This window comes from Chroicocephalus ridibundus, chromosome 4 (genome assembly GCF_963924245.1).
Source record: "Chroicocephalus ridibundus chromosome 4, bChrRid1.1, whole genome shotgun sequence".
In the NCBI taxonomy this organism is placed as follows: domain Eukaryota; kingdom Metazoa; phylum Chordata; class Aves; order Charadriiformes; family Laridae; genus Chroicocephalus; species Chroicocephalus ridibundus.
In genome coordinates this window covers 72317138-72345094 of record NC_086287.1, presented here as the reverse complement: position 1 = coordinate 72345094, position 27957 = coordinate 72317138, and the positions used below count along the sequence as shown (strand labels likewise).

The window sequence follows — 27957 nt, the reverse complement described above, 5'->3', positions numbered from 1 at the left end:
GATAATTGAAGAGGCATTGGCTTATGCCTTAGTCATGGACTGAAAATGTCATTAAACAGATCATCAAACCCCCTATAAATAACTCTGTCATTATTTTTCAGGGATATTGGCAGGTCTCTTGGGTTTCAGCCCTGCTTGTTTTTTTGTTTTTCTTCCTTAGCAGAACAAAGACAGAAATATTTACTAGATTATTAAAATGTCATTTTACAGATCACCCTACATAGAAAGGGTAATGCTTTCGGCATATACAGTTTAGGGAACAGCAACAAAACTAACGTGATGAAAAATGAACGAATTTTGAAACAGCAAAACAATAAGGAAAAAAACCCAAACAACACAAGGCCAGGTTCTAATATGAAAATTCAGATAAAAATAGGGGTAACCACACTTTTTATACTTACACAATCAAACCCAGAATTTAGCACAGGGCATTTGATTCTCCCACCAAAATATGACTTTATTACTTATTTTATAGCACTAAAATAAATTACTTTGAGATGTAGCCTCCCTTTGAAATCTACGGTGTACATAGCTCATTAATACTGACTTCTGACTACCCAGCGCAGCCACGGCTGCCACTCTCATCTACCCCGCAAGATGACCTGTGCCTTTAATTGCCAAAAAGAAATCATGGGGATAACTAACCACACAAACAGCACTCGCATGGCTTTCCACAGAGCTAACTGGTAAGTTCAGACTCCTGTATTTAAGCCGCAGGGCAACCCCTTGGCCTGCCAGAATAGCCTCGGAGGGGCCAGACGTGGCAGCGGGCCAGCCCTGGTGGCCATCCGGAGCGTCCTGCTGGGGAATGGGGGCTTTTGTCACCCAGCCACGACCTGGGCACGCCGCTGTCAGGGAGCACCGCTGCAAATTCAGCCTGGTGCCTGTATTTAACAGAGATACGCCTTCGAGACGGCCCTTTTGCGGAGGTCTGCCTGAAAGGCTGAGGGGGAATGGGGGCCGCAGGGAACTGCCCGGGGCCCGATCTGAAAGCAAGCCGGCGCCCTGCCACAGCCGGCCCCTGCTACAAAGGCTGTTGGCGGTGGACACGCGCCGACGCGCTGACTGGGGGCCACGCCGTCGGGACAGGACAAGGCCGCATCGGGCCCGGGGCTCGGCTGCTCGCTGACGAGGGCTGAGGCCTGGCCTCCCCCGGGCGCAGCTCGGCAGCGCGCCCGCCCGGGCCCTGGGGCCGCCGGGCGGCAGGACCGCCCAGGCCGCTGCGCTGCCGGGGGTACCGCGGACACGTGTGCCGGTGCGGCTATGAGGGACGGCCCCGGCAGCAGGGCAGCGCCGCGCTGGGAAAGCCCCGGAGCGCACGGGCAGCGCCACGGCGCATGCGCGGCGGCGAGAGGCGGTTGAGTGGCTGCGCGGGAGCCCGGCGGCGCTCGAGTCGTTGCGGTGCTCGTTCGCCCGGCCATGTGCGAGGCGTATTTCCCCGTGGGCCCCGGCCTGGGCCTGGAGGAGAATTTCCTGTCACTGGACGACATCCTGATGTCGCAGGAGAAGCTGCCGGGCCGCGCCGAGAGCGCCCTGCCGCGCCTGGCCTTCGCGCTGGGCCAGGGCGCCGGCACCGGCGACTCCATCCCCGAGGTAAACTGGGGGGGGGGGGGGGGGGGGGAGGAGGAAAACACTACAACTCCCAGCAGCGACCGCGCGGGTTGGCCCGGCGCGGGCGGGCGCGGCGGCGGCGCGGGGGGTGCTGGGAGCTGTAGGCGCGCGTCCCCTCCCGCGGGGCCCGGGGCCGTGGGGGGCTGCCGCGGCCCGCACCGTCCCTTGCCCGTCCCGGGCCCCAGCCGGCACCCCGGTTTTGGGATCATGGCAAGGAAATTTATGCTTCTGGCTACTTCTGTAAAAGTTATTTTTACTTTTATTGTATGCATTTTGCATGGCTTTTTTTTTTCTTCCGGTATTTAATAATCTGACGATTATTAGATTATGCAACAGCAATAAACACTTTCAGAGCGTTGCAGTAATAATGAGTGCCTCTAAAACGTGTCTGGTTTATCCTGCTATTACAGTAGGCTGTTCTGAAAACAAAATTGACTTTTTTGTAGCACTGGATTTTCATTAATAAAGTTCACTGTCTTTGGGCTTGATTTACATCTATTTTTGTGGTGAGGACAACTTCCGTTTTTTTCATTCATGCAGGGATCAAAGCTGGAAGTACCTCTGTGGCTTGCTAAAGGTCTACATGACAGCAAAAGAAGAATAATTTCTGTGGAACTGCCAAAGATTTACAAGGAAGCCTGGAGGACAGTGTTCAGCGCTGATGCTAACGTAGTTGATCTACATAAAATGGGGCCATACTATTACGGGTTTGGCTCCCAGCTCCTGAATTTTGACAATCCAGAGAATCCTGAGATAGCTCAGACTATCCTGCAGGCAAGTATCTGAACTAAATCTTGTAATTTGTTTTTACATTTTTCCGTCTGGCTCTTGTTCTGAGCTGCTCAGCAGTCTTCGGGGAAAATATCCTGTTTTAATCCAAACGACTTCTGTATTGAATATGGATTTCTAGATCAGATGACCCTTTTGGCGGCTGCACAGTCTAGGGGTGGAAGCCTCAAGTATGCATCCAGGAGTGTGATTTTTAGCTTGGAGTTTCCACACTGTAAATATGGTATTTCATAAAATCCTGTGAAACAGGACTAGAGGAGATGGAAGATTATTTAATTACGCATGTGCTGCGGGGCAGAATTAATTCACCATCTATTACTTAAATTTTTCTACCCTGTTTTTAAAGCTCTGTAACGAGGAGACTTCGCACTGCTCTGGGCAGTCTGTTTCAGTGCTTCGCCATCCTGATCTTAGAAGGTTTCCTCTAATGTCTAAACTAAAGCTCCTTTACAGCAGTGCAAGCTCTGTTCTGTTTGTCTCATGCAAAGTAAATGCTGAGGACAGATTATTCTCCTCCTTCCTGCAGCAGGCCCAATTTGTTTGGTATCTCTTTCTGGGTCCTGCTTTCTGACCTGTGATTGTAGTTGTTGTGCACTGCTAGTATCTTTCCAGTTGATCTGCATCCACTGTGACATGCAGTGCCCTCAACAGCGTGCGGCCGCCTGCCCAGGACTTGCCCTGATGATAACAAAAAGATTACTCTGTGAATGTTGTACGCCACGATGTTCTTTGCTCATTGTGGTGCAGTGTCTTGTTTTTCACGGTAGAGTGACATAGATACGCATTCAGTTTGTTTTCAAACCACCTGTTGTTTTCACACCATCTTTCTAATTTGTCGGGATCATTATGAATTAAGAGTTCTGCTCCCCAGCATGCCTGCGGTCATCCCTCCTCCTTCTCCTGCATGTTGTTTGCTAATTTAATAAGCGTGACTTCTGTTCCTTTAGTAAGCTTGTTAATTTATATATCAAACAGTACTCGGTTCCGGATAGACCCCTGCTGAACTTCACTCTTTCCCTCTCTTCCCTCCTGACAGGAGCGATGGATAATTGTCTTTACCAACCACCTATGGGTGGTTTAGCTGAATCTTGCAAGAACGCCCCATGACAGATCCCTATCTGCTGCTTTTCCTCCCTTTGTAAGACTTAGCATCCTGCCACAATAGGAGGCTAGGCTGGTCTTGCAGAGTTTGTTCTTGGCAAGTCCCTGTTGCCTGTTGCTCTTCTGTCTATTTTCTTGCAGAAGTTTATGTATAGTTTATCTGTTCCAGTATGTTTCCAGGAATTGATACTGATGGATTGATAATTCCCTGGCTCTTCCTTCCTCCCTCTCCATCTACCCTTTCTCTTTTAAAAGAGAGGTACCATCTTTGCCAGTTTCCGGACTTCTGCGCTCCTTGAGCTTTTAAAGATAACCACTAACAGCTCTCATCACGAGATTTCTTCAGCCAGCTCTCTAAGTAGTCTGGGATGATTGCTATTCTTTTTTTTTTTTTTTTTTTTTTTCTTCTTTATTTCTCCATTTGATAAATGAAGGCTGATGCAGAGAGGCTTTAAAGCACTGCTGCTTTCTTGGCGTTGTCCACTGAAAGCTTGCTTTCTGCATTGAGGAGGTGACCACACCTTTCCTTGTCTTTTCTCTTTCTGCTAATGGACATCTTAGGAAAAAAGCCACATCAGCACGCATCACTTGTTGACAGAAAGATCAAAGCACACAAGGTGTGCTTTCTCTTTATTAAAAGCAAACAAGGAGGGAGTTGCGCTGACTTAAACAAAAACACCAAAAAACCCACTCTCCCAAATATTCAGGAACTATAAATGTATAACTATGTGGTGACAAAGCCAAAATTATTAATTTATAATGCATTTATTCTAGAAGTAAATCTCTAAAACACTACAGTTCTGGTGATTCTAAAATCGGCTTCTGAAATAACAAAGTACAGTTTTCAAAGAATTTTGACCTCTTTTTTTTTTTTTTTTTATTCCCAAAAGCAAAGGTAAGGGGGGAAATAAAAATCCTTAAATGTGTCTTGTTGCTTAGCTTTTTAAAATGCTATTTATTAGTTGTAGATTTGTTTTTTTCTATTTTTTTCGTGGTTAAGTGTTTTTTTAGCATACTGAGTGCTTTACAGTGGCGGTTTGGCTTAACTTCCAGGCCGTGCACCGGTTGCAGCCTGCATGTTACTGCAGCAGCTGCTGTGGCATGAGATTTGTTCCACCCGCTCTAAGGCAACGGTTGCTTGTGAAGTGAGGTGGAATAGAGCATATTTGTGTTGTACCCTGTGGTCTTCTCAAGCCTGTCATTAGGAAGCGGCCAAAATCTAATTCTGTGCTTGCTTCCCATCCGGTGTACCACGCACTCGCTCTCCCAGCTCAGGCAGGAGATGGTTTGTCTTTGTGTCCAAGGCTAAGAAGTGCTATGCTGTTCGCAGACACTTGGCTAGTTGTGAACTACAGCTTACACCTTTGGCTTTTTGGTCTCGACAACTCAGACCTCTAGAATGTGAGCTGAAGAAGCCCCTGTGTTACCTGTCACTAATGCTGCTTATCTTCTTTAGACATTTATTAGCCGTTTTCGTCGTATCATGGACTCCTCTCAGAATGCCTATAATGAAGACACATCAGCGCTGGTGGCTCGGCTGGATGAATTGGAACGAGCCTTATTTCGAGCTGGCCAGAAGGGGCTGAATGACTTCCAGTGCTGGGAAAAGGGACAGGCTTCTCAAATCACAGCATCCAGTCTGGTCCAGAATTACGGGAAAAGAAAGTTCACAGATGTGGATGGTTGAAAACCTGAAGAACGTGTGGCTAGAGCTGGGGACACCGAGGGATTTAGAGTCTGTCTGTCACAGGAGAGGAAGATGAATCAGCTTAGGGGAAGGACAGGCTCCCTGTTCATTAATGGGAATTCTTCTGTGTAACATCTTCAGATTAGACTAGTGCAAATTTTAAAGGCAGGCGGCAAAGATATAAAAAATAGATGACATCCCATCACTGGATAGCTCTACAGCTTACTGATACGACTCCTGAGGATTTGCAGTTAAAGTGTTTGCTAGGTGGCTGAAAGGGTATGAAAGGATTTTCTAAAAAGGTAATTAATATTTATTATTCTTTATCTTCCAAACCGATACAATTACAATACCAGATCTGTTTGGAAAAAAGTGTAATTCTAAGTATTTCATCTTGTCCTTCCCATTCCAACCTCCTGGGAACGGCTGCTTCCAGGTTTCCTGTTCTTTGGAGAACCTCAATGATGTGAACAAAAAAAAAAGGTGGTACAAACTGCATTGAGTTTTCCCCATTTCTTTTACGCTGACGTGGAATAGGTACTTTTTGTGAGGCAGGAACGTTTTTCTTTGCTGACTTTTGTACACAGTGCCCCAGAGAAAAATCCCTCTTTTAGCCCATGTAGCAAGTGAAGTGGCTGTGCAGGTCTCATGTGCCACCTCATCCTCTCTCTCTCTTTCAGCCCGTGTGGGCTTGATGCTGCATGGGGTAGAGAACATTCTCATTTGATGCGAGTGGCTTTTGTGATGATGTGTCTTTATGACAGGTGTTAAGCTCCTCCGCTTTCTTACAGAGAAGGCAACAAAGAGTTAGTCCGGACCAGATCAGAAGCAGCAACTTTAATGGAAACTCTACCCCATTATCAACCTTTGAGCCATCTGTTTTCCCATGAAAAATTCTGAGTACAAAATTTGGTTAGTAGGAGGGACAGAGCAAGTGAACTGAGTTTCCTTCCTTCTGATCCATCTAAATGATCCTAGCAAATTGATCCTAGTAGATGTCCTACTGGAGCTGGAACTTGCTAAACAGCACAGTGATTATCGTCCTGTGTGGATGCCCTTAAACGTAGATGATCTGAAGTCCCGTTGGATTGGAGACAGAGAACAGGTGGTTATCTCTGTAGGACTTAGTTCCCGCAGTCATCAGGATGGTCATCCTTTGGAAGCGGGTGTTAGAGGTCTTATGGATGCTTGTAAGCGTTTGTAGAAGGTGGACCTTGCAGAGCACCTAAGTGGAGGAGCCCAGAGGGTGATGATACTGAGCGCTTCCTCTTCTGTGGGAATCACTGGGAGGTGACGGGAAGATCCGAATCATGGAGGAGTTATTACTGGACTTGTGGATGCACTTGGATATTGGATACTTCAAACTGGAAACCTCAAGTACAAAGGGTGCATGGCCATTACTTGGCTGGAGGTGGTGAGAGGGGACAGCGTGCTGGCTTCTTCAGACCTTGGCATCTCCGCCTCCTGCCACAGGAGACTAATTGGAAGCTGTGCCTGACAAAGCGTTTAAAGTGTGTGCCAGATCAAATGCTGCTACACTTAATGGCACGTAGTAGCCTATGCATTTTCATGAAGCTTTTGTCTGTTGTCCATTTCTGGATTTTTATGTTGAATAAATATTTTGTGAGGGGAGACTCGTAATGGAAAAGGTCTGTTGTTAATTGCCGTGCAGCAAAAAAATTAATGATCGAGTGGAAAGCACGAGTCTTGACAAAACTGTGGCCATGATAGATAATGCAGCCCTGCTTGTATCGTTCCCCTTGTAGGGAACACCGTTGGGAGCTACGTTTGTGCAGTCACACGAGTGTAGAAGTAGTTCCTGTCTGACTTCGCCCATGTGGGCGATAGCTGTTGGCTCGAATTGTGGGAGAGACGCTGCCAACCAATCAGTAAGCTGATGATTTTCTGAATTTCATTTTTATGAATCACAGGATGGACGGAGGTGATTCTGTGTTGCCTGGGCTTTGTGGCAGCATAGTGGGTAGCGGGTGGAAGTCAGCGCGCTCTGTGTGCATATGCTGCTGCTCCAAGCACTGTAGCGCAGACTTCATGCAGCGTTGTCAAAGCTGTGTTCAGTGCTTCAGCTGCCAGAGGAGCAAGCCCATCTGTGATGAGACGCATTTTTGAATTGGAAAGATTATTTTAATGAGATGGGGGCTTTGAGATCTAGTTGGTTTACAACCAAAATCACTAGTTCATCAGTTTCTGGACTGGTTTTGGTGACTATCCAGACTCATTTGCCTACATTTGTAAGAACGTTTTTCTTCTTCTCTATTGCTGAGTGCAAAATCCAAGCAGAGGGTTGCTCATTTGCCAACACTTTGTGCAGCTACTTTCAGAGTGGGGAGGAAAAAAATCCCTGAAGTAGTCCTCAGTGTCACTGGCTTTTTGTAAGGAGGCAACGTCACTTTTAGTATCCCTGAGTGTTTAGGAATAAACACCAGTAAGACCTTTTAAAAATCTGATCCTGTAACTTTAAATTACAGCCTTTGGTTGTATTTGGTACAGATTTGGTATTCTGTTGATTTTTTTTTTTGGTTGTTTTTGTTTTTTTTTTTTCCTTGTTGGCTGGAATGTTTTTGTTTTTTTTGTTTTCTGTCCAGAAATACAACAAAAGAGTGCTCTGTACTTTTTTAAACAGACTGTTCTTTATGATTGCACCGCAGCAAGCTGTAAGTTAGAGAAGTTTGAACATGTGTATTTTCAGAATGGCACAATAAATCATCATTACAGAACTAGACAAAAGAGGTCTGAAAAGGACTTCCAAGTGTCATTTCTCCCCACTTCCATCAGCTTTTGAACTGGAGGACTACTGATGTTTATGGGAAAGCACTCCATAGACACATTTTACAGTATTGCCACAATGGTTTTCATTGCAATCAATTTTGAAATGTTGATTAGTTCTATGTTCACATAAGAATAGCTATTTAGGTTTTTATGGCCTGTTTTTTTTGAAAAGAGGTATGAGCTGACCTGGCCCAGCCCTTCCCCTAAAGCGAGGAGCTGGACTCAATGATCCTTACAGGTCGCTTCCAACTTGAGATATTCTGTGATTAGCCCCGTCTAACCCATCTCAGGATGATTGTCCAGCCAGGCCTTTAGAAGCTGCCTCTGCAGGAGAACCCACAGTCTCGCTAGGTAGTGTGCTCCCGTGCCTGACTGCAATGTGCAACGAACAAAGTTGGAGCTGCGCATTCACTGACACCGCAGAAGACAACAGTCAGTCGAGCTTCCCAAGTTGGAATGGTTAGTGAAACTGAAACATTTTCTTCACCTAAGTTTTACATGAACTTCTCGTAAAACTCTCAGCTCCGCTTGTTTATCTCTTCTGTGTATTTTTTAAGCAGGTGAGGCAGCTGGAGAGGTTTAACCCCCAGTTAAATGCAAATAGTTTTGCAACCAGCACATACACACTTTCTCACCTATCTAACCCTTTCACAAAACATTCATATTTCTTCCTTAGTCTCCTTTGCTCTAAACAATGTCTTAGTTTGTCCTCTGGCATTGGTTTATTTTTGGTCGGTAGAATGAAGCAGTTGATTGCTTCTGCCAGCCTGGAAGCAATAGGTGGTGTCATTTGGACGAAGAGCAACCAGGAGGAGCGGCAGCAAGAAGCGTTTTGAGAACTGACCTACTATAACACCAGATGTTATTTTTATGAGAGAAACAGTGATACTAACTGAGGTAAGATCGCAAGGCTTTCTGATCTTGATCAGTGATTTTTCTACCTGGTTTTTGGTGACCGGCTATTACAAGAGCTTCATTCAAAATTTTAATTAAACCAGCTGCTTAACAGAGATGCGATGTAATCGTCAGAGGCACAATGTGAACGCTTTCTTCACGTAGAGCTGCTTCTGTTCCCGGATGTGCTTTTTATAAAACACATTGTCTGGTAGCACAGCATATGGCTCAGGAGCTTGTGGTTTTATTTAAAAAATGCAATTCATCTAGTGCTGCCTCTGCCTGGCAGGAGGCAACTCAAAGCTGTTCCTTGCCTCAGGTTCCTTTTCTGACAAAGGAAGGTAACACTCCCTCATCAAGAGTGTGTTTTGTCCTCTGGATTGTAGGCAGCGTCTTTGTTACAGCAAATATGCCAGCCAGATTTTCCCAGCTGTGCTGCATCTGCCAGAGCTCAGATGCTTATTTGATAAGTGCTTGTCAGAGCTAAAAGATTCCCCTTTTCAGAAATCACTGTGGTTTCCATGGTCAGTCTGATCAGAAACCCTTACTGCTAAGCTTCTTCAAGACTGCCATATATCTGATAAATTATAAGATAAGTGCTTTTCCCACCCTCCGCCCTTCTCTCATACCTGAACAGCTGCTTGGTCCTGCAGAAGGTGGCTGAGTGGGCAGTTCTAAGCCCAACATTTCTCCCCTGTTTTCCTGATCTTACCGGCTCAGAAGTGCTTTCACTAGAGTTGACGGCAGCCTGAGCGCTAAGTGCTGAGTAGAATTGTTGGTGGGACTTTGGTGCAAAAACTGGTGGAAGGATAACAGATTGCCCTGATTTCATCATGTCACACGAGTGAGTGGTGGGGGAAGACCATGCACGCTTCCAGCTTATGTATGATGGTTTTGCTTTGCAAGAACTGGCTTTGGGAGTTGAACTCTAGTGGGTGTAACGTGCTTTTCTTTTTTTTGTGCTGACAAGACAAAGTGATTCAAGTCTGGGGCAAGCAGGTGCTGCTTTTGAAAGAAGCTGTGCCAGTTTGGGCTTCCCTTGAACATGTCTTCTGGGTCAATCTGAGTACTTCCCTTGAGCTGTATCTTCTACTGCAATGTTGCTAACTGAGAGATGCTTCTTATTTCTAGGCCCAGAGGGCTTTTGGGAACAGCCTGATGGCTTTTGTTCTGCAACTAAACCTGACAGTGGTGTCAGCAGGACCTTGAGGATGGTGTGAACCTGTTAACATCATGAGTACGTTGCTACAGACAGGATGCCAACCTACTGTGGCTGGGTTGGAGCTGAACATACATGTTCATAGAATCATAGGATCATTTAGGTTGGAAAAGACCCTTGGGATCATTGAGTCCAACCATGAACTCCACTCTACAAAGTTCTCCCTTACACCATATCCCTTAACACCACATCTAAACGAGTCTTAAACACATTCAGGGATGGTGACTCCACCACCTCCCTGGGCAGCCTATTCCAGTGTCTGACCACTCTTTCTGTGAAGAATTTTTTCCTAATGTCCCGTCTAAACCTACCTAGTTGCAGCTTGCAGCCATTCCCTCTTGTTCTGTTGCTAATTACCCGTGAGAAGAGACCAGCACCAACCTCTCTACAATGTCCTTTCAAGTAGTTGTAGAGAGTGATGAGGTCTCCCCTCAGCCTCCTCTTCCTCAAACTAAACAGTCCCAGCTCCTTCAATCGCTCCTCGTAAGATTTCTTCTCCAGGCCCTTCACCAGCTTCGTTGCCCTCCTCTGCACTCGCTCCAGCACCTCGATATCTCTCTCGTATTGAGGTGCCCAAAACTGGACGCAGTACTCAAGGTGCAGCCTCACCAGTGCTGAGTACAGGGGGACAATCACCTCCCCACTTCTGCTGGTCACACTATTTCTAATACAAGCCAGGATGCCATTGGCCCTCTTGGCCACCTGGGCACACTGCTGGCTCATATTCAGCCGCTTGTCAGTTAGAACCCCCAGGTCCTTTTCTGCCAGGCAGCTCTCCAGCCACACTTCCCCAAGCCTGTAGCGATGTTACTAGTGTATTGAATTTTTACCTAGTTTATTGTGTCCTCTGACCCTACGTGCGCAAATCAATCTCTTCAGCACTAAGATATTTCTGGAATGAATCGGGGTCAATGAAGCAGGAAGCTTCGTAGTGCGCTCTCTGCTCAAACAATATTGTCATCTCAGCCTACGTTAGATACACGGTCGGGTTGGAGCTTTGTATCCTGCTGGTGTCGTGCAGTTTTAGAGACACCATCTTGTTCCTTCTCTGCCAGAGTCTGCGGTAACCTTCCTGCTGCTGGCTGAAATGCACATGGTGGGGCTTTCCTAGTAGTTCCTCTGCGAGTTTGAAACGATGACCGCAGGAAGGCCCCTGGGAGGACCTGTGCATGCACAGCTTCTCAGCAGCCAGGAGAGGGGGCACTGAGCTTAAGGCGCTGGTTTTGCGCAGGTCCTGCTGCAACTGCTTCCAGTTGTAGGTGGTGAGAATCCTCTTTGGCCTACGAGATCAAACTAGGTGTCCAAGTGACTTGCTGTTGTATCTGCCAGGCGCAAACACAAGTCAAGTTAGAGTCAAAGCGGAGTTCAGGTTGCGCTACCTTGTGCTAAGTTTGAGCGTACAAGAAGAGTGGATGTCACGGTTGGCAGAGGCAATGAAAATGAAGTACCACTGATTGCTGCGTAAGGAGGGAAGTGGTGAGAAAGCTGCCAAGAAAGAGTGGCAGAGGAGGAGATGGACAGACACTTGCCTGTGCCACTTCAGTCGATATCCCAAGCAACGCTACAACCCCAAGCAACGCTACAGGCTTGGGGCAGAGTGGCTGGAAAGTTGCCCAGCAGAAAAGGACCTGGGGGTGCTGGTGGACAGCCAGCTTAACATGAGCCAGCAGTGTGCCCAGGTGGCCAAGAAGGCCAACAGCATTCTGGCTTGTATCAGGAATAGCGCGGCCAGCAGGAGTAGGGAAGTGATGGTGCCTCTGTACTCAGCACTGGTGAGGCCTCACCTCGAGTGCTGTGTTCAGTTCTGGGCCCCTCTGTACAAGAGGGACATTGAAGTGCTGGAGCGTGTCCAGAGGAGAGCTACCAGGCTGGTGAGGGGTCTGGAGACCAGGTAATATGAGGAGCGGCTGAGGGAACTGGGCATGCTTAGCTTGGAGAAGAGGAGGCTGAGGGGAGACCTCATTGCCCTCTACAACTACCTGAAAGGAGGTTGTAGAGAGGTGGGTGTTGGCCTCTTCTCCCAAGTGAATAATGACAGGACCAGAGGAAATGGTCTGAAGTTGCCGCAGGGGAGGTTTAGATTAGATGTTAGGAAGAATTACTTTACTGAAGGAGTGGTCAGGCACTGGAACAGGCTGCCCAGGGAGGTGGTTGAGTCACCATCCCTAGAGGTATTTAAGAAACATCTAGATTTGGTACTTCAAGGCATGCTTTGATGGGCAGAGATTGTAGGTTGTTGGTTTTTGGGTTTTTTTGGTTTTTGTTGGTTTTTTGTGTGTGTGTATGGTTGGACTCGATGATCTCAAAGGCCCTTTCCAACCACGAAGATTCTATGATTCTATGATATGAGACGTGCTGAGCACGCAGCGTGCTGGGTACTACTGGAGCGGGTGCAGGACTTGCTTGGTGCTGGGGTGGTCCTGCGGCACAGCGGTAGGCTGGGAGGTAGTTGGCGCCCTGGCTTCTTGCTGCCTTCTCACAAAGACCTGCTCGCTTATTCCTCCCATTGGAAAGCCTGAGAAGTGGAGTTAGGATTGAGCGTGTGTTTAAAGGCTGTGATTCACAGAGATCGGAAAGGGAAGAGACCAGCAGGTTGTCCGCACGTCTGCTCTCTGTCTGCCAGCCCGAGCCCAGTGCTCAACACGTACCATCTAGAAATTCAAAGCCCTTCTGCCAGGGACAAATTTGACATCCTGTGGGCCCTGGCTGCGGTGGATAGAGCTGTGGCTGTTCTCATTTCTATAATACGCCCTCATGAATTTTTTCGGACAACGAGAGGCAGGGAGAAGAAGTAAAGTTGTATCTGCCCTCTTCCCCCCACCACTTGTTTGAGGGAGCTCTCCTAGCTGCCAAGGAGCAAGAAAAGCAGCCTTGGAGAAGTTGCCACCCGTGGTAGCTGTGGAAGCATCTGGCCATGGGAGCAGCGTGCCTGGGAAGGCAGCCGGCCCCAAGGAGTAAGGCAGGGGTTGGAAGCCACAGTGGTCCCTTTGGGTCTGCTTGGGCAGGAGGTGAGAGGAGCAGTATCCAGAGGCTCTCAGGAAGCAGATCAGCGTTCAGTGGGGTCCTCCTTCATTTGAAGGAGTCCCAAAGTGCCTCCACTTTACACCGTAAAGAGTGTAACATCTCAGGGAATAAACTGCAGGCCCATTTCCAGGCTGTGCATCGTTGCATGGTTTGTCTGAGACCAAAGGCTGGGGCAAAGAGAGCTGGAGATGAGAGCTGGGGTGAGGAGGTAAAGGGCAGGAGGAAGAGGAGGAGGTGGCAGGAGCTTGAGGGGAGCTCAGGGAGTGAAAGAGAACCCAGAAGGGGCTTGAGACAAGAGGGAAGAGGAAAACAGTGGGCTTCTACCTCCCCCAGGCACTATTTCCATTGAGTACACTTAATGGATTTTGGTTCACAGAGGAAATTGCTCCTGGGAACCTCTTCTTCCCTGGGTGGGAGGGCTGGCTGGGCTTCCTGCGCAGGTGCCAAGTGTGCTGGGAGCTGGGCAGAGCTGACCCCTCTCCGCTGCTCTTGGGGGGGGCTGCATGCAGGAGTGGGCAAAGAACAGCGCGCTGCTGCTGCCGGGCCACTCCTCGGCTCTTGTGGAAAATTACAAAGCCCCCAAAAAGCCAAGGCATTTGTTCTGGTTTTCGAAACACTTCATTAATGTCATTGACAATACCAGCAGGTTTCTGAGATTAGCACGCTTCTATTTTTGAAGAGTTATTTCTCATGGCAGGCTGCCAAGCAGTGCCAGCAGCCTTAGTATCCTTCCTATCTGGATTGGCCAGACACACTGTGGTCTCTCGCCCTTCATTAGCCTCTGGTGGAGCCGTATAGCTGCAGCTCTTTGCTGTGCTGCCCCGCACCTTGGGGGAAACGCACCTTCTTGAGATTTTCCAGCTAGCCCTGTGGCAAGGCAGAAACCCCTTGTGTTTTAAGATGGAATCCGCGTTTCCTCTAGGTGCTGGTTTGCTGGCAAGGCACAGGCTGAGCAGGGTTTGGGGTGCAAGGAGCATGTGGGGACATAGACGGAGTTTGCAGAGTGCAGTGTGTACAGCCTGGGGGTGCTCTCTGGCTGTGACGAGGTCTAGGTGCGGAGTTTCAGGCGCAGCTTCTCAGGGGAACGGCACGCCGTGCTGATGGAGCAGGTGAGGGATGTGGCTGCCTCGGTGCACGTTCCTGGGCAGGGCCACAGCTGCAGCACCGCATCCCACAGTGGCATGGCAGGAGTCACGGAGAAAGCAGCTGGCATTCCCTGGGGGAAGGTGAGGTCGCTCTGCTCGTCAGCTCAGCCTCCTGGGAAACACAAACCTTGGGGCCTGCTTCTCCCCAGCTCCAGCTGGAAGGTGTAGGAGTACAGCAGCACCCCAGGACCAAACCCATTTCATGCTGGTACTCTCTCCTACGTGTGTCTTTAATGCCTGATGTTGTGACACCAGAGCTGTGCTTCAGTCGTGGCACTCGGATGCATTGCAGACTGCTTTTGCCCCTGTTCCAGGCTCAGGTTCTTGTTGACAACTACTCATTAAAAGTGTTTTACTTTCAATTAGCCTACGAAATGGAGGGGGAACCCCAAGGGTGAAGATTGCTTTAAAGCTTGGAAGCCATCTTCTGTTTGTGCTGGGATCCTGTGAGATCACAGAAAAATAGTTTCGCCATAAGAAATCCCAGTTTGCCTTACCCCAGCCTTATCCCCCTCCAGGTTTCTCTGTGGCTAGAAATGGGCAGCGGTAAGGAGATGCCTCGTGAAGGTTGTAGTGGTGCTGTTCCATCTTATTCTGATGCTGTGATGCAAAAAAATTTGGCAAAAAGCAAATGGAGGTTGCAAAAACCCGACCTGCGCTTGCAGCTTGTGTGGCATATCAGGCTGGGCCTGTCTCTGGCTGTCCTGTTGGTCCCTCAAGGGCTCCAGATTCTTGCTAGGTAAAGCAGAAGCACGAGGAGGATTATTAGATATTCACAAGTCCATGGGCCCCGATGGGATGTACCCAAGAGTGCTGAGGGAGCTGGCAGAAGTCATTGCTGGGCCGCTCTCCATCATCTTTGAAAGGTCATGGAGAACAGGCGAGGTGCCTGAGGACTGGAGGAAAGCCAACTCACTCCAGTCTTCAAAAAAGGCAAGAAGGAGGAGCCAGGGAACTACAGGCTGGTCAGCCTCACCTCCATACCTGGAAAGATGATGGAACAGCTCGTTCTGGGCATCATCTCAAGGCACGTGGAGGAAAAGAAAGCTATCAGAAGTACTCAACATGGATTCACCAAGGGTAAATCATGTCTGACTAATCTGATAGCCTTCTATGATGGCATGACTGGATGGATAGATGAGGGGACGGCGGTAGATGTGGTCTACTTTGACTTAAGCAAGGCGTTCGACACGGTCTCCTACAGCATCCTCATAGGGAAGCTTAGGAAGAGTGGGCTTGATGAATGGACAGTAAGGTGGATAGATAACTGGTTGAAAGACAGAGCTCAGAGGGTGGTGATTAGGGGCACAGAGTCTAGTTGGGGGTCAGTGATGAGTGGTGTTCCCCAGGGGTCAGTACTGGGTCCAGTCCTCTTCAATATATTCATCAATGACCTGGATGAGGGGACAGAGTGCACCCTCAGCAAGTTTGCTGATGACACAAAGCTGGGGGGGGGGTGGCTGACACACCGTAAGGCTGCGCTGCCGTACAGAGAGACCTGGGCAGGTTGGAGAGTTGGGTGGAGAGAAACCTTATGAAATTCAACAAGGGCAAGTGGAGGGTGCTGCACCTGGGGAGGAATAGCCCCATGCACCAGGACAGGCTGGGGGCTGACCTGCTGGAGAGCAGCTGTGTGGAAAGAGGCCTGGGAGTCCTGCTGGACAACAGGATGACCATGAGCCAGCAATGGGCCCTTGTGGCCAAGAAGGCCGATGGCATCCTGGGGGGCATCAAGAAGAGTGTGGCCAGCAGGTGGAGGGAGGTCATCCTCCCCCTCTGCTCTGCCTTGGGGAGGCCGCATCTGGAGTGCTGTGTCCAGTTCTGGGCTGCCCGGTTCAAGAAGGACAGGGAACTGCTGGAGAGGGGACAGCAAAGGGCTACCAAGATGATTAGGGGACTCAAACACCCCTCTTATGAAGAAAGGCTGAGGGATTTGGGTCTTTTCAGTCTGGAAAAAAGACGGCTGAGGGGGGATCTTATCAACGCTTATAAACACTTAAAGGGTGGGTGTCAGGAGGATGGGGCCAGGCTCTTTTCAGTGGTGCCCGGGGACAGGACAAGGGGGAACGGGCCCAAACTTGAACATGGGAAGTTCCACCTAAACACGAGGAGGAACTTCTTTCCTTTGGGGGTGGCAGAGCCCTGCCACAGGCTGCCCAGAGAGGTGGTGGAGTCTCCGTCTCTGGAGACACTCCAACCCCGCCTGGATGCGTTCCTGTGCCACCTGCTGTGGGTGACCCTGCTCTGGCAGTGGGGTTGGACGGGATGATCTCCAGAGGTCCCTTCCAACCCTATGATTCTATGATTATGACAAACTCTCAAAACCAGGAGATTTTTGCTGGACATAGAAGGCAAATTTTTTCCTGACTTCAGACCAAGAAGCTGCCAACTGCTTAGGATGCAGTGTGGCCTTTTTTTTTTCCAGGCATTAGAGCAAAAGGGGAGTGAGGAGGTGACACAACAACATAGTCCTGTAGCTGGGGGGCTTTGCCGCGATGCGCTCGGGAGGAAGCAGTAAAGCAGGTACAGAAATCAAGGCACCATCAAAACAATCCTTAAATGTGCCCGTTTGTCTTGCGACAGCGCGGGGGTATCTTGGCGGGTGGGCTGCCATCACAGTAATGGTTTAAGATGAGTTTCTTGCCTTTGCCTCGCTTACCAATACAAGATTTGCAGCTTATTTAGGTGTTTAATCGACACTTGCTGAACCTTGCTGAACCTTGCTTTTTCTCCTGGGGTGTAGCTCTGTGGCTGGGGTCAGGGAGCAAAGGGTTCGTGGGCTTGTCAGGGAAGCCATGCACGGGCCCTGGTCATCATCATGCCGGGGTCACAGCCTTTGCAAAGGCTTCCAGAGGAGAGTCCCCCCTCACTTGTGCTGGTGGAGACCCAAGGCGTGCTGGTGCAGCGGAGAGCCGAGGCCAGTGACGCCTGTGTTTTCCCGGGCAGGGCTGTACTCTGTTGTGCTGCCTCTGTGATTCTGGGCTGGCTGCAGTGAAACCGGGCAGGGTTACTCCAAGTTTGCACTAAATCAGCAGGGTTTATTGCAATCGTGGTGGGTTTACCAAGCCCTGCCTGGAGGCTGAGCTGTGATTTTTCCTTTCAGTTTGGCCTCTCGGGTGCACAAATGCAGCTCTAGCCGCCCGGCTGTGAGTCCATCCCACGCTGACGCAGGCAGAATGGGGTGAAGGGATTATCACCTCCCTGGATGGCCAGGTCTTGTCAGGGCTATGCTGCTCCCCTGATGAGCACTGCTCTGGATTTACACCAGCGTCCTCCAAGGGAGGCCCTTCCTGTGCAGCCCTGGGCGTGCGGTGGCATTTAACCCCTGAGCATCTCCGCAAAGCGATCCCGCCCTCACCCCCGGAGCCCCCTCAGTCCCGGCTGGCCAGGCGGCGCCCAGCACCTTGGGGCTTCACCTGAGCCAGTGGGGCAGGATGGCATGGGGAAACGAAAATCACTCCGAATCGGGCCTTGGGAACAGCATCTGCTTTGTGGCAGAGACCAATTTAATCTCCTTAACCGTCGCCTCAATCGTATAATCAGCAGGATGCTAATTAATTGAGAGGCACTCAAATGACAGACGCTGAGATCCCTCCTGGCTTTACATGGAGCCCTTTTGGGTTCGGCAGTTGTAGCTGGCTGCTTTCTCAACGAGCCGTCTGCCTTGGGGGATGAAGCCCTGCGTGGGGGTCACTGGTCACCCTGCGGCTGCCCGTCCCTCTCTGATGGCTCTGGTGAGACGATGCCACATCTGTGCGCTGCTGGGGAGCCACCCACATCAGCCTCATCCTGCTCCTGGGTCTCGTCCAAGGGAGCCAGCAGAAGGGTGGCTGCAACCCACCAGACCCCTCACCCTGCCACTCCCCTGCCCCTCTGGCCTGGAGCCGGCCCCTCGCCTCTACACTGAAAGCCCACGAGCTCATTAAGCCCAGCATGTTAATTGGCTGCAACAGCTCATTTTGTTATCTTGCAGTTAGTTATTGATGGGGTGCATGTGACTGGATTCACAGCAAAGGTCAGTGCCAGGCTGGGCCGGAGCCCCTTGTCTGGTCCACCCCAGGACGCGGCGTGGGGCTCCAGGAGCTCTTCCAGGACCAGCTGTAAAGCGGCGGTACAGTCGCACAGCCAGCAGCAAGAGGATGTCGAGGATGATTTTACCCCAGGGATGTGTGACGCCCTGCTGCGGGAGGATATGGAGGCTGGAAGAGAAGTGGGTTTGAATGGGTGTTCAGCACCTGCTGGCAAAAACTGCGTTTGCCAGGGCTGTTTGACACGAGGATTGGAGTTAAAGCCTCCGAGCTGGGAGGGTGCACCGGCCAGGACAGCACCTGGTATTCAGCCATCCCTAAACCAGTTTGGTGATTTCATCTTAGTTTTTTCTTATGCTTCTACTATAAGGGACAGGGCTAATAAGGGCTGGAGCGGACGAGCGGGCAGGGATGCTGGGTTGGTGCTCCCATACATGCACCCCAGCAGTTCTCCTGGTGCCAGGTGGGGTCCAGGCTGCTCTTCATGGGAAGCCACTGAAATTTGGTGCCTCCAGCTTGGGTGGGCATGGTAGGGGCTGGAGAGGCAGCAGTTTGGCCACCCAGAGGGGCTGGACCAGCAGGCAGGCAGGCTGGCAGCTGTGTGCAGGGCAGGGGGGCATGTTCAATTCCCCACCCTTACCCAAGTGTCTGCACTTTCATCCTGGCTAAAAGTTGGGTGCCTTGAGAAAAGAGCTCTATGAATGTTGGCTCCTGCTTCCCATTGTTGGCGAGTCAGGGTGTCCTCGAAGCCCCCCTGTCTCCAGACAGGCACAGGGAGTTTGATGGAGGCTGCTGTGTGAAGAAGCAATGAGGGACTGTGAGGACACATTGGTGGGTTTTGGTTAAAAGCTCCAAAATCCGGGCTGAGGCGCTCAAACATACCGAATGTGCCTTTCCAAGGAAATGGAGAGCTGCGAGAGGAAAGTTTATGGTCCTCCAGTGAGCCATGAGCTCCGGGAGGAAGGACTGAAGACCTGCCTCTGGGGTGGAGAGGGCTGTGTTGCAAAGGGGTGATGCTAAGAGTTAACCCATGCTGTCTTGGGACAGCATGTGATGGTGCCTTTGGCCAGCCCTCTGCCTTTCTCCCCCTCGTCCCCCCATCCGTGGCCCAAATGCAGCGCAACAAGAGAGCGCATTAGCGAAAAGCGGGATGAAATCGTTAGGATTGATGGATCCCCCCCCAGAGCTAGAGGTATTGATCAGCTGCGGGCCAAGGAGAAGGTCAGGGGCAGAGCTGGCGGGGCGCAGGCAAGGGGAGCTGGGTGTTTGGCTGCTCCTGTAAGGGCTCTTGGGATAAGCAAGGAGGACGGGCTGCGGGGGGCTGCTTGGGCCCCTCCAGATGCCTTCTCCTGCCTGGGTGAGGGCTGACTGCACTGGAGCCCCTCCTGTGTGTGCTGCTCTGCCCCCCTGCATTCCCCTCCTGACCAGGCCCCCCGGCAGGGAAGCTGATGCCTGGAAAACCCCAGATGTGTTGTTCCCTGTGCTCCAGACTCCTCTCTTTTCATGACTGTGACCCTAGGGAGCCCCTAGCCCTTGGGGCAGAGCTGGGTCCACTCCTGCGAGCCTCCTCCACGGAAGCACGGGGATTTCTCTTCCTGGCTGGTTTTGCCCCAAGCTTTGCTGTCTCTCCTGTGTGACAGCCCTTCCTTGGCTCTACCACCCATGCAGGAGCCTGGGCCAAGGCCCCGGCCTGGCTCCATCTTGGATGTGCTGACGAGGTCCTGGGAGCTTGGGCAGCGCAAACGGTGGGCTTGGCTTGCCTGGATCAATTTCTGCCTGCACAAGCAAAGGAGTGCCAAAGCCACCCAGGGCTGCTTTGGACTCCCTGAGAGCCCCACCACGAGACTCCCTGAGAGCCTCCCCCGGGGACGTCTATATCGGGACAGGCTTGGGTTTGAGCTAGAGCAGCTTATTTTCGTGGGCAGCCTGCTGACGTGTCCGCTGCAGGCAATGGGCATCCGCCGCCTTCGAGGGAGAGGTGGTGAGCGACCGTCGCACCAGGGCTCCCTGCGGTTTAAGCACAGAGGGGACAACCCAGGTCCAGCCTTCTGCAGGGATCATCAGCATCTTGCTGTCTCAGCGGGAGGGTTGCTGGGCTCACCTGACCTTGCTTCTTACCTTTCTGATGTTGGAAACCGAATATCATCTGCTTTAAAAAAAATCTCCCCTGACAGTCCAAGGCCCTCCGCAGCCCTGGGAAAGTGGTCTGTGTTTCGAGACCCACGTGCCCTCAGCTGCTGGCATGTCCCAGTCTCACCGCGAGGTGACCTCGATAGGCGCTCATGAGGCTCCCTGGTACCCAGGCAGGAGTGGGACCCCCTCCCTGCCTCCCGGCCAAGCTGCGCACAACCAGACAGTGGAGGGGTGCAGCCCGTGCACGCCTGGCCCCCGCGTCCCCAGATGCAGTTGGGGAACTGTGGGAACTCTGAGAACTATTGAGTCTCCACACTCCACCACCCTCCCCTTAAATCATCACGGCAGCTCGCAGTCAGAGAAGCTGGCCCTCAGAATTGGCATTATCCTGCTCTCCAGGGGAAGGTAAGGACGGGCAACTTTGGTCCATCGCAATGGGTGCCGCATAATTGAAAATGATGATTAATGCTGCTTTTGAGAACGTGCCAGTCTCTGGCCTTGGGAGGAGAGAGACCCTGCTGTCTCTGCTCTGTCTCATGCCTGTCAGCTTGCTAAATGCGTCCACACACACGCAGTCACTCTCCAAACAGCTCAGCTCAGCTCTGCTGACAGGTATTTATTTAAAGCCTGGCTTGGCTTGGAAAAGGGGCTGTCGCAGCAGTGGCCCGGCAGTGCTGCCTCCTGCTCCCGCAGCTGGGAGGAGGCAGGGAGGGATGGCGGGGGCTGCTCAGGAGAGGTGGGCAGGAGGTTGGCCTGTGGGCCCAAAGAGCTTGGCAGCTCAGGAGGTCAGAGAGGGGCTGTGGGTGGGCTCTTGCAGGTGAGGACCTGGGAAATAGCACCGCCAGAAGCATTGTCTCCTGGCGGTGGGAGATCTCTTCATGCACCATGCCCTGTTCCTATCTGTCTCTCCTGGTGCCTCTCTAAATGTTTTGAGGCACCTCTTGTCCAAAGTAGCACATTTGCTGGTGCTAAGACACCTTGACGCCATATAAAGCATCCCTCATTTTGCGCCTTTGAGTGCCTTTCTCTGTTTGTCCCCGGTGCAGCTCCGAGGGGTGCTAGGGGGGCACACTGCAGTGGGGCTGGAGGTTGCACCCGCTTTGGTGCCTGCAAAACCCAAGGCAGATGGATGAACCTTTCTGTGGTTTATGCGTATTTTGATCAAGGTTCTGGTACTCCCGGAGGTGGTTTGAGACTTTGAGATGGAGACTCTTGGATGCTCAGCTCCTCCCTGGCCGCAGTGGGCTCCCTGGAGCCCAGAGCAGCAGGGGGATCCCCTTAGCACCCATGTCTTCAGCCTCCTCCCCGCTCCTCCTGGGACAAGCTGTTCCCAGGGCAGTCAAGAGGGTGTTTGTATCCACACTCCCTGCCACATGCAGCATCTGATCCCCGCCTGCTCTGGAAAGCCACACCTGTCCCCTCTGCATGCAGGCAGGAGTGTGAGTGACCACCAGCTCCAGAGGGACCCTGGCATCCTCTGCCTGGCTCTGCAGCAGCGAGGGCAAGTGCTGGAGGGATGCCTGGTCCCATCTGCCCCGCTGGGCTGCTGGAGGAGGAGGAGGAGGGCCTGCTTTTCCACCTTCTGCTCACTTAGGAGCGGGAGCATCTCCCTCTGGCTCTCCAGACCCACCAAGCGCAATGCCTAAGCTGAGATCAGAGTTGAGCAGCTTCATCACAAGGAGAAGGGAGTTCGAGGCGGCACGGTGCTGCACGCAGCCTGTGGGCACACTGAGCTCCAGAGCCGGATCCCTCCCTCTGTAAATCAGCTTTGCTTTGCCATGCTTGGCTGATTGGTGCAGCTGATGGACGCAGACCTTCAGCTCCAGGCAGAGGTGCCTGTGCGGAGGGAGCTTTGGAAATGGCTGACGGCAAAGCCCCCAGGACTGCCTTGTTTCTGTCCCAGGAGTGCAGCTGAGCCATGGGAATTTTTCTTGGCGGGTTGCTGGGCTTTTTTTTTTCCCTGGCTTTTGCACAAAATCCTCCCATTTCCCTGAGGCAGAGGGGCTTGTGAGCACAGGGAGGAGCAGGGCTCGGAGGAGCACCCGTCCTGCAGAAGGCCGCCCGAGTGGGTGGCTCGAGCAGCAAAAAGGGTGGGGGGAGACTTAGGGTCTGAATGAACACAGAGACTTGAATGGGGCCCAGCCCTGTTAGAGGGAGGTAGGAGAACATCTCGCTAGGGCAGAGCCAGGATGGAAAAGTACTGGGTAGCCCCGCGTTGGGAGGGCAGGAGGCAGCACAGGGGCTGGCGGCTCGCCAGCCCCAGCACACGCTTTGTGCCGCGGTAGGGGAGCAGACAGGGCACCGCGCATCTCTGCCCTGTGCCAGGTCACGGAGGCAACGCTCCCAGTCCTGGGCCCCTGGGCTGGGTTCCAGGGAGAGGATGCTGGGCTCCCTGCAGGATTGCATCTTCCCTGGCAGCTTCAGGGCAATGTGTGGTGTTAGGCTGGAGATTGGCTGGCTGGCTCCTGCCCGTTGCTGCCGGCAGCCCGAGCCATGGGCTTGTCATGGGCAGCGCCACGCTGCAGCCTCCCCTTGTTCTGCACGAAGCCCAGCGGTTCTGGGGGGGACCAACCCCACCTGGGACCAACCTGGGGGCCCTGGGCAGGGTTTGAGGGGTCTCTCTTGAGGTGCCCAAGGTGTGATTGCCCTGCTGTCATTCTGGCCCTGATTATTTTGGAGCCAGCAAGCCGTGGGCCTTTGGCTGCCCCGCAGACGCAGGGCTGGGGCAGATCATGCCTGCCCCAATGGGATGCAGGATGGGGCCCATCACCAACTGCCAGTGCTCCAGCACCGCTGCTTGAGCCCAAGCCAGCCCTGTAGCCCCCTTGCTACGGCCATGGCTCCACAGCACGTGGTCCCATGCCCATGGAGCAGCTCTGCCTGGCAGACACCTCTGCCTCCGCACAAGCCTGTCCCCACAGCCACCGAGGTCACCCTGTCACTGCTTTGTGTGCACTGCTGGTTTCTGAGAGATGGCTCCTGGGCATTTTTGGAAATAGGCCCTTGGGATATGTGTCACCAACCGCCAATTCTCCTTGTTTCTCCCCATTTTGAACAGCTTGACCAGAACAGCTCATCAAAACTCCAGGGTTGAGCAGGGCAGGGCCAGCAGCCACGTGCTCCATACAATGTCTTTATTTAAGGGCAGCAATAAAAACATCACACTTGCGCACAACAAAGGCTAAATTTAGCTTTGACTCCCCTGCGCATCGTCACTGGGGTGCGTGTGCCTCGAGGTGGTGCCTAATCCCCGTGAAACCCTTCAATACAGGCGCATCAACCGTGCGAATCCCCTGCCCGACCAATGCGGGCAGCCAGCACATCTGCCCCCGGCTGCACATCTCCTCCTGCCCCCCAAACTAGCCCTGTGCACAGGGCAAGATGCACCCTGGAGCTGTCGGCCGTGCGTCAGACCCTGCCCTGCCTCACAGCTTTGTTCAGATCTCTGCTTCCCTTGCTAGTCGTCTCTACGGTCGCTCTCTGCTGGCGATGGCTGTGTGCTCCATCCATCACCAGCTGTTCTCCACCGGACGGGTCCTTGTGGCACCGCCAGCACCGTGTGCTGCAGGGGGAAGGGTGGCTGAGGGGTGCGGAGCTACCTGCAGTGGGGTTGGGGGTCCCAGCTCGCCTCTGCCAGGTCAACATGGCGCTATGGTCCTTGCAACGGCAGCTTTGGGGAGGAATAGGAGCATTTTTGTTAGATGGGGGAAATGAAAGGTCCCAGGGCCTCGTGTCCTGCCACCTCCTCTCTGCCAGCAGCGGCATTCCTGGGTTCAGCAGTTCTGGCACCTCTGCCTCTCCACCTGAAGGCATGGCTGCTGAGGATCCTGGCTAGAAGGGCTAGAAGGGCAGCCCATTGCTCTCAAAGTGGTGTTGTTCCAGAGAGGTGACTCTTGGAGAGGGAGGGGGGGCCGTGCTGGGAGCTGAGCTTTCACTGGGGTTTTGCTCTGGAGCCCCAGCAGCATCCTCATCTCAGCTCCGTTTTCCAACAGATCCCGCCAGAAGACCTCCTACAAGGAGATGCGCGAAACCTTCACGTGGATGTTTCTGGTTCACGGTGGCTTAACAGCCCCTCCCGTGCTCCCCATGCTGCTGCCATTGGCAGTGCCGTGGAAAATTACTCGGCACTGCTGGTGGAGGGGAAGGAGGGGGCTGCAGAATGACGCTGGCCGGGGTGTGTCCTTGGGAAACACACCAAAAAGCCGGCGTGGGGGGGTCCAGCTCCCGGCCAGGGGGCTTAAAATAGCATCTCCTGCTGCCTGGCTCAGCCCCCTCCACTCACCATGACGGAGGACGGAGGCTGCCTGGGGATGAGGGGGTGAATAGCCCCGGGACGGCACACTCTGCTCCGGCCCACCAAGCCTGCAGCATCAGGGCGGAGGATCGGGTCTGGCAAGCAGCGCAGACCTTCCGTCAGCCTTTCTGCGCTACTTCTGACCCAGCTCACCCCACAGCACCCCATTTCTTCCTCCCACTTCTGGCTCCCATCCTGCTGGGGTGGACTCCTGGCACACCGTGGCATGGATGAAGTGGCTCCCAGGCTGCTCAGGCTTTGTGAGAGTGACGCCAGGAATCCCTGTTGCTGCTGGGGAGGCCAGCAGCTGGCTGCCAGCACAGGTGGAGACCCCAGCCCTGAGCAGCACAGGGGGACGGCTCACTGCGGGATGTACTCAGAGCTCGGTTTGTCCCCTCAGACCCAGTGGCTTTGGTGGATGGAGATTCAGGGTGTTGGCCTGGTGGCCACCCTGAGCTTGTGTTGACCACCATGCAACTGCTCTCATATGTGTGGCGGCATAAAGAAGGTGGGAATCTGGCCCCAGTCCCAGAAGACCATAGCAAAGCCCAGTTGGGAGAGACCAAGGGGTTCAGCTGTGGCAGCGCTTCGTAGATACTCCTCTTTGGGCGGGCCCTGGGCACTGGGGAACATCCCCTGTGCTTGCCATATCCCTAACAAGATCCCCCTTCTTTGGTGCAAGGGACACGACATCCCTCAGACAGCTGCAGCCCAACTTTCAACGTCATCACCAACACCTCCAGGCAGAGGGCTCCTTGGGTCCTCAGGAAGTGCCGGTGCCACAGCAGCACCTGGAAATGAGTATTGGGGTGTGTGACTAAATACCGGGAGATGACACAAGTCTGCAAGCGGCATCCCTAAACCCCTGGCAAGGTCCTGGGGAGTCCCTGTCTGGGGCCGTGACCTCCCTGGTGCCACCTCTGGAGCTGAGCCTCTGTTCGACTGGCTTAGTGTCGCATGGCTGAGCTAAAAGCACAGGGAAAGCCACATGGAAAATGCTACAGTGACCTATGGCAAAAGCGCAATGAAAAATAATGTGGAAAAATCCGTGCTGTAAAATTCCCTTGCTTCCCTTTAATCATGCGATTCAGGGTGTGGATGGCTCTGTGTGCAGGTAATTTCTGAACCCCCACAAGGGGTGACACCCCAGTCCCACCAGCTTAGAGCACAGAGAGTTTGTGCTCTTCCCGAGCCTAATTAATTGTGCAATTATTTCAGCCACATGGTCCTGCTCCTTTGGCAAGGTAGCCATCTAAAAGCTGTTATTTGATAAAGTTGGACTTCACGCGGAGAAGATAAATTGCCAGTGTGAAAAACCATTTATTGCTGTAAAAATCCCTGGCAATTGGAGGAGGAGGTTTAAATTTGCTCAACATCAGGAAGATCTGAATCTGACCCTACCTCATCTCTGACCAGTTCAGAGGAAACCTCTTGGCTGCTGGACCCACAGAAGAGGGTGGAAGGCAGCCCTGAAGGCAGGGAAGATCTGACCCCATTGAAGTGCTGAGTGCTGGGCTGGCTCCTGGTTGAGGGATTAAGGGGTCCCTGTGCTCCCTGACATCCCGGGTATTTTCTCCCTTTGAAGCGAGAAGACGAACACAGCCTGGATGCAGAACTCCTGGTGACTCAGCGGGCGACGCTAAAATCAGCTGAAAACTGGTTGCCATCCAAAAAGCCTGTGACAAGCTGTTAAAACATGTACCGGGGATGGAGATGAATGTCTGTATTAGCAGACATTCCTCTAGTCTGTATTAGCAGACATTCCTCTAGCCCCTCAAGAGATGTTTTTAGGATGAGCCGCCTGTGGCCCCTCTCAAGGCACCCCATGGCCCAGCAGTGGAAGGTGCCGTGAAGCACAGGGGTACGGTGGCCACCACGGCTGGCTGAGGGATGATGAGGCTGAGGTCTGGAATGCCTGGTTCAGGCCAGGTGCTGAGAGCAGCCTGTAGACATCGGCTGCCATCCTAGGAATTTGGAGCTGGGGGCAAAGTTGGATCTCTGTATGAGGGTGGTGCTGTCAAGACCCTGGTTTGACCCCCTTGAGATGCCAACACTGCTCCCAAGGCCCGTGGCTGGTGGCTACAGGGACCACCAAGAAATCCCTTTCCAGGGCCAGCCTAGGTCTGCTGCTGGCTGGTCCCCAGGATCTCCAGGGCAGAGGTTGTCTCCGAGATCCCAGCACCCAAATCCTGATCCTCTTACAGGTCTTGCGTGGACCCCTCTTGGTGTAGGAGAACCTGAGCCTCATGCATCCTGCAAGAAACCTTGGCTTTCCGAAGCTGACAAGTAAATAGCGCTGAAACGCAGGATGAAGCAGCATCAGGCCCTGACTCATGCACGCCATCTCTGCAATGGAGATACGAAATCTTTTGCCCGGACTCTCCTGGGAGAAATGCCCAGCAGGGAAGGAGGGCAAGTAATAGCCTGGACACCAGACCAGACCACAGCCCTACCTCTGGGGAGCAGCCCGAGTCCTCCCAGGTGAGCATCACATGGGGCTGGGTTTGACCAAGCCCACGGAGGGGAGGTGATGGGGTCCTCTGCAGTTTCCCCATGGGGATGTTTCGGTAAGGGCCAGTTTTGAGTGGCATGTCCTGTGCGGTTGCCTCAGGCAACTTGGGAGTGGAGGCTGTTACATCCCTAACTGTGGAAAAAATTAATTAAAGCAATACCAAAGTACAGGGGAAGGAACAGCGGCAGGATGGGCTTGCCCAGCTGAGAGGGAAGTGGTGATCAGCCCTTGCTTTAGGGGCAGGCTGGGACCCTCTGTCCTCACTCGACCAGCTGTCCCAATTCAGGACACAGCCATGCTTCATACCCTGCCACCTTGGGAGCCCCTGGCTCCTTTAGAAACCCGGGCACCATTACAAGGGCAGTGGACAAACCTCCACGGACTGGCTGCCCTGCAGAGCTGTTGGCCCCTGATGATGCAGGATCACAGCCAGGGCGGAGGGAGGCACCACCAGCATCTGTGCCTCACACAGAAGATGAGGGTCCTGCATCTTCCCCACTGTGAGACTGTTTTGTCTCCAGCCCCCATCCCCCACCCCCATGGCAGCGTTCACAGCCGCTGGTTTTGACGGACCCAAACAGCCACCCCCCAGTGTCCTGCTCTACTCCAAACAGCTGCTGCCCTATGCTCCCAGCATCAATATGTGGGGGGTCATTACCACCTCAGCCATGGCCTCTACTGGGTGATCCTTCAGACACCATGGCTATCACCATCCTCATTCCCTGGCACCCCC

General features: G+C 52.6%; 1 protein-coding gene across 3 annotated transcripts; it reads left to right on the top strand.

Annotated features, from left to right (window-relative positions):
- Positions 1-1340: 1340 nt before the first annotated feature.
- GINS3 (GINS complex subunit 3) lies at positions 1341-27164 on the top strand. 3 transcript variants are annotated; one of them, XR_010070917.1, is made up of 4 exons: positions 1341-1593; positions 2152-2385; positions 4958-5490; positions 26917-27164. XR_010070917.1 is itself a non-coding variant. In XM_063333934.1 (3 exons), the coding sequence occupies exons 1-3, from the start codon at positions 1420-1422 to the stop codon at positions 5186-5188; spliced, it is 639 nt and encodes a 212-aa protein (XP_063190004.1). In that variant the 5' UTR covers positions 1341-1419; the 3' UTR covers positions 5189-7816. The 3 variants fall into 3 exon arrangements, 2 of the variants coding, with proteins under 2 accessions (XP_063190004.1, XP_063190005.1); XM_063333934.1 differs by lacking the exon at positions 26917-27164 and having other exon boundaries at positions 4958-7816; XM_063333935.1 differs by lacking the exons at positions 1341-1593; positions 26917-27164 and adding an exon at positions 1630-1875 and having other exon boundaries at positions 4958-7816.
- The last annotated feature ends 793 nt before the right edge of the window (positions 27165-27957 follow it).

Bases quoted from the DNA above. Each gene is read 5' to 3' on its own strand.
- GINS3 (XM_063333934.1), top strand. From the start codon at position 1,420: ATGTGCGAGGCGTATTTCCCCGTGGGCCCCGGCCTGGGCCTGGAGGAG. The intron at 1,594-2,151 runs GTAAACTGGGGG...TCATTCATGCAG, and splicing joins CCGGCGACTCCATCCCCGAG to GGATCAAAGCTGGAAGTACC. The intron at 2,386-4,957 runs GCAAGTATCTGA...TATCTTCTTTAG, and splicing joins TAGCTCAGACTATCCTGCAG to ACATTTATTAGCCGTTTTCG.